The following is a 6248-nucleotide window of genomic DNA, read 5'->3' as shown; positions in this document are numbered from 1 at the left end:
AACTCCTCCTGATTTACTGGAAGAAAAACAACAACTTCAGTCAGGAAGTTTATATTAATGTTCATGTTGAAGATATTTCAGGGAAGTGACACTAATACAGAAAACGTATAATCTGTGAATGAGATCTTTATTTATTTTCATTATGGATTAATCCCAGGATGAACCGTCACATCACACGCTGAAATCCTGTCATGAGTTACTCCGCTCCAGTGGATTACTCTGTTAACACTGTTAACATTAAACAGATTCACAAAGTGACAGCATGTTGATTTATATTGTTTACCGTGACGACGCTGCCACCTTGTGGTTTCCCGGCGCACCTTTGCAATATGAGCATACAGAAGCAAGTTGCAGTATTTTTTCCATCATGTTATATCGCCTCCAGACTAATACCAATGTTTTAAAAATGCCCGTTGTTTCCCTTTGAATAAAACTGGATTTCATGTGAAGTGAAGAATACATGTATAATCAGCATCACCATATCTGCATCAGTTTCACATTTTCTATTTCTGATTCTTGACGTTTGCAGTTCTTGTTTTTTCTTTTTCTTTTCTCTGACTATGTTTATTGTTATGCACCAAAATACCGGGACCGTTCGTTGTATGTGAAAACCTACTTGGCCATAAACCTGATCCTGATTCACCTGTTGAACTGGAATCTGTGTTATTAGTAGTTGTGGATTCCAGCATTTACAGGACGCAGTGTCTGTTCATGTATCTACCACATACCTCATGTAGGATATACTTTACTTTTCAGTCATGTGAGAACAAATCAGAGTTGTCATTATAAAACACAGTACAGTTCAGTGTTTGTCAGATATCTTTAGGTTTTGTTCACCTTGAGAGGAACTTTTCATGCCGGACGTAAGGACTCTGTATTTATTTACTTACTTTCTCCGTCTCCGTCGGCGTCAAACTCGTCGATCATGCTGCGCAGCTCCTCATCGCTGACGTTCTCCCCGAGTTCTCGAGCGACTCGTCTCAGGTTCCTCAGACTGATCTTTCCCGACTCGTCGTCATCAAACAGCTTGAAGGCCTTCATGATCTCCTCCTTCGGGTCTCGCTCCAGGATGCGATCGGTCACTGAGGAACGATGTCAACATATTAAGGATTCACTGAAGAACTTCTCCTCTTCAATCTCTCTCTCTGCAGAGAGCATCACATTGAACTGAAGAGGAAAACTTACCAACTTCATTGAAATCCTCAAACGTTATTTTTCCGTTTCCCTCTCTGTCGTAGTCTTTAAGGATCTTCAAAACATCCACTTTCTTCACCTCAAAGCCGAGAGCTCGCATCGCCACCTGTTGGTATCGTATAATTGGGATATACAGAATATTTACATCTCTCAGGTTGTTTATATGCACAATATGCAAATTAACTGAACTAATAATAATCTGTTGTTTTTCTTCAGATGACATTAATCAATAACGTAAAGTGTCCGAATCACGACTCACCTTCAGCTCGTGATAGTCAATTTCTTTATCTTTGTCGGTGTCGAACAACTCGAACGCTTCTTTGATTTCATGTTTCTGATCCTGGCTGAGCTCTCTCCTCTTCTTACGCTTCAATTTATCCGCCGCAAGGTCAGTTCTGGAGAAACAGAGGTCGGTGTGTCAGGAAGTTTTAGCTACAGTGCCATGACGTGCACACATTTGTATTATATATTATCACATACTTAATGCAGCTGTTACCAAATAGTATTAAAAAGTATAACTCTTGTGTACATGTCTGCCTGAGCACTAATACTTTAACGTTACCTGTCAATATTTGGTCTTTTTCATGAAGGTAATATTTTACTGTCAAATATTCAGTACCACAAAATCACAGCTATCAAAGTGTGTGACCCTACCCAAAACTACGAGGCACAACTTTTGTTAACTGCCATCAAAATAAAGTACATGATACAGTATGATAAAAAACATTTGTAGTGGCAAAATATACTGCAGCTGAAGTTCCCAGCGGTGGAGGAAGTATTCAGATCTTTTACTGAAGTAAACCCCCTTACTTAAAGTATGCAAGTATTATCAGCTAAATCTAGTTAAAGTACTAAATCTACTCATAGCGCAGTAAAATATACTTAAAGTACTTATAGTAAACGTATGCATTGTGCAGTAAAATATAAGCAGTAAACTAGTAAACTAGAGAGCTAGAGAGCTAGAGAGCTGGTTATATTGGTTGAACACGTGGCTGCAGGTTCAACACCTTTAACTCTGATGAGAGAAGCTACACATGCTAACAACATGCTAACAACATGACAGAGCCAGGTTTGGCCGCTTTTACCGCATTAAACTGAGCTGTGTTGAATTAATTAACAGTGTTAGTTGAGACAGAGAGGTTTACCTTAAAGACTGGCTCATTTTGGGTGAATTATAAAGTCTTAAAACGCTAAAATAACAACGTTAATCACAGTTAAACAGAAATCACTGAAATCACAGAAATCACTGACTGCAGCAGCACAACAACAAACCTCACAGACAGGCTTCCCATTGGTCGCTGCTCACCAGGAAACGGGCTTCCTATTGGTCGCTGCTCACCAGGAAGCGGTATAGTGGTCTCTGATTGGTCAACGTCGGAGTCAGTCATTCTTCTTCGTTGGAGTTTTAACCGGTAGTTCGCATCCTTAGTGTTGCTGATACTGCCACCGTGTGGAGCTAGTTAACACCTACAGCCGTCAGGGATCAGTATTACAGAATAATACAATTAAATAAAATGAAATAAAATAAAGGTTAACTAACCCAACCACACACCTAAAATAAGGGGTGAAATTCAAAGGGAAATCGTGCAGAAATAAATACATAAACTAATTTAATATAATTAATTTATATTTCATATAATAATTTATATAAAATGAATAAAAAATAAATATAAAATAAATATATAAAATAAAAAAATAAATAAATAAATGAATGAATAAATTCAAATAAATAAGAAATAAATAAGTTTGGGGAAATAAATAAGAGGTGAAATGGAAGACATAAATATATAAATAAATGCATTCATTCAAAAATAAAGAAATAAATACAAATTAATGCAAAAAAATAAAAAAATAAATGCAAAATAAATGCAAAATAAATAAATTCAGAGATAGGTTGTTTTACAGTCACTGTGAAAAAAACAGTCACCATTAGGCCAATGCACTGACTGTTAAGAGTGTGATACATTCAAATTGTAATACTATTTGTTTACAGCTAAATATGTTGTTAAGTATGGAGGATGGAACCTGCCAAAATTTATAATTTTATTTATCTCAAAAATAAATGAATATCTAAATAAAATAACTTGATAAATAAATAAATGTGTCATTACAAATAGCAAAATAATATTAAAAATAAATATAAATGACCAAATAATTAATCAATTGTTAGTTGCAGACTTTCTAATAAATACATATTGATTTATTTTTGCTCAACTCTTCAGGTTAGAAAGTCATAACAAATATTAAAATATGTTGTTTCTTTTGCATTGGGTGCAACTGTCAGAGATATTACTATCAAATTAGTAAACTTTGACTTTAGTATTTATTTTAAGTAATTATTGAAGACCTCTTTGTTTCCTCTTGTTGATAAATCCTCAGTCAGATGACTGGAATAAAGACATTTCAAAAACCTTTCCCAGAGCTGTCTGCTAACCCTTCCTGTCTACATTAACCCTTCAAAGTCTTTCCTCCCTTGTTGACCCTTGACATCCTTTTCACCACTATCAGGTGTTTCCCACAGAGCGTTCTCGCCAGCGGTGGCGTTCCGGTAACGTAGGTGCCGCCGGGTCTCTGCTTATCTCAGAGTGAGTCTCCTGTTTCACATGTGTGTGCTGATGATAGAAGCTGAGAGACAAGACGTCACTCTGTCACTGGGACTCGTTGCTGTGAAGGACAGAACCTGCCAAAATAAAAAATAAATAAATAGATAAGTCATTGAATATAGAAAAAATAATATTAAAAATAAATATAGCTATTAATTAATATATTACATGTGAAATGAATTGATATTTCTGTTTTAATTAGCATCTTTATTTATTTATTTTTGTATTAATTCTGTTATTTATTTACTCGTCTGTTTAATTATACCCTTTATGTATCTATGTATTTATTTTTATTACATTTTAAAAGTATTTATTTATTTTTGCATTTATTTGTTATTTATATATGCATTTATCGTTTTTATTTATTTTGCATTTATATCTATTTATTTATTTTATTTATTTATGCGTTTATTTATTTTGCAATTATTTTTATTTACTTATTTATTTTATATGCATTTTTAAATGAATCTATTTATTTGTTTATGCATGATTTTCCCTTTGCCTTTCACTCCTTATTTATTTCCCCAAATGTATTTATTTATGTATTCTTTTCTTTACACATTTCTTTATGCATTTGTGCCTCATTATGCAAATGAGGGGGTTGTCACCGAACATGGGGTCAATATCAATTTATGTCAAATTTGATCAATTAATTAATGTCTATTTTTTTTAATATTATTTTTGTTTTATGACCTATTTATCAAGTCATTTTATTTATTTATTTATTTATTTATTTATTTATGATTTTGGCAGACCACTACCAAAAAATAGGCAAAAACCCACTGAAATAGTAAAAAAGCAGCCCTCACTACACATCTGTAACTCCCTAATGACTTTCCAAAGAGGATGCACATGCAGAATGACAGTATTTACTCAATGTTGAGGCACACCCAGCTGAGGAAGATGATCTCCCTCAAGTGTACTAAAGCTAACTGCTGAAAAAAGAGCTGGGCGGGACTGATTCTGCACAAATATGCTGCTATTTGTTTTAGCCAACAACATGAGATAAAAGGAGTTGCACATTCACCCAAATAATAGAGGTGCTTTTATTTTCTGTCTCTGAGAGAAAAGTTTGAAGTTTGTGCTGTTCAGAGCTTCAGATCCAGAAACTGTCCACATTTATCACGTGGTCTGTTTCTTCTGCAGAATGCTAAAATGTTGTGGTGGAGATGTAAAGCGTCTACAGCTCTGCAGACCTCTGTGAGGCTGTACTAACTCCTACCGTACGCTAGGAGACTTTAAACAGACTCTCACATCCAAAGCCAATGTGTCAGAAGCTACAGAGATTTTGCAAATACTGCGGATCTTGCAGGGTCATTATCAGGGCGCCAAATACCGAGGCTTTGACACGGCCTTCGGCGTTCCATACCGACGCACAAGGCATACTTTAGCGTCGGTGTGACACGCACCAGGCTTTCCATACATCAGACCGGCAATACGTCATCCAGAGTAGGCTTTCATGACCTCGCCCCAAGCTATAGACCAGACCAGCATGGCTTTATGGCTCCAAGCTATAGACCAGACCAGCATGGCTTTATGGCTCCAAGCTATAGACCAGACCAGCATGGCTTTATGGCTCCAAGCTATAGACCAGACCAGCATGGCTTTATGGCTCCAAGCTATAGACCAGACCAGCATGGCTTTATGGCTCCAAGCTATAGACCAGACCAGCATGGGATCCTCTCCGAGTCTGCGCTCCCTTTTGGGGTAAAGAAAGTCGCGGTCGTTAGCGTGAGTAATCCAGTCATACATTAACGTTGTAGCAGCATCAGACTAAAACTCAGCCTAGAGATCAAACAGTTGTTTATTTACAGACAACACTCAGCCTTAGTGGCTGGTTGAACATGATCTCCTGGATGAGGTCAGTGACTCTCTGCGTCTGTCCTGAGTTTGAACTCCGGTCTGTCAGACAGAGGTCGTGTTTCAGGCCTCGTCTCCTCTCCGGCCTTGAACTCACAGCGAGGAAGAGGAGGAGGAGGAGGAGGAGGAGGAGGAGGAGGAGGAGGAGGCATAATGACCGGAGACGGTGTTTACCTCATACAGAGGCAGCTTTCTGAGTGTGTGGTGTAAACAGAGAGACGGGGGGGGGGGGGGGGGGGGGGGGGGGGGGGGGGTTGAGGTCCAGACCTGGACTCAGAAAGCAGCTCCTGTTTGGACTCTGACAGAGTCTGATTCAGAACCACTTAGAGGAGGTTCATTGAAGTGCCCGATCAGGATCAGGGCCCTGCAGGAGGTCTGGTCTGCAGACGGGAGCTTCGGCTGATTGTTGGTGCTTTGACACAAACGCCTGCTTCATACGGAACCTGCCCAAAGCAGAAATAAATAAATAAATAACTCGATAAATAAATAAATTATTATCATTAAATATAGAAAAAAAATATTAAAAATAAATGAAGCTATTAATTAATTGATAAAAACATTTTTTTCCCTTTTATTTATTTATGTATTTAT

At 37.3% G+C, this 6248-nt stretch overlaps 1 protein-coding gene across 1 annotated transcript in view; it reads right to left on the bottom strand.

The window, feature by feature from the left end:
- The window catches only part of cetn3 (centrin 3), a 3051-nt gene extending 541 nt beyond the window's left edge, over window positions 1-2510 (bottom strand). The window contains exons 1-5 of the mRNA XM_037753806.1: window positions 2340-2510; window positions 1454-1589; window positions 1186-1300; window positions 891-1082; window positions 1-16 (exon numbers count right to left, since the gene is read on the bottom strand). The exon at window positions 1-16 is cut by the window's left edge and continues 541 nt beyond it. Of these exons, the coding sequence (XP_037609734.1) occupies window positions 1-16; window positions 891-1082; window positions 1186-1300; window positions 1454-1589; window positions 2340-2356 (476 nt within the window). The 5' untranslated portion in view covers window positions 2357-2510. The remainder of the gene's footprint in view (window positions 17-890; window positions 1083-1185; window positions 1301-1453; window positions 1590-2339) is intronic.
- Window positions 2511-6248: the final 3738 nt, after the last annotated feature.

The sequence above is a fragment of the Sebastes umbrosus genome, chromosome 19 (genome assembly GCF_015220745.1).
Source record: "Sebastes umbrosus isolate fSebUmb1 chromosome 19, fSebUmb1.pri, whole genome shotgun sequence".
Taxonomy (NCBI): domain Eukaryota; kingdom Metazoa; phylum Chordata; class Actinopteri; order Perciformes; family Sebastidae; genus Sebastes; species Sebastes umbrosus.
The sequence above is the reverse complement of the archived record's forward strand: the minus strand, read 5'-3'. Positions and strand labels throughout refer to the sequence as shown.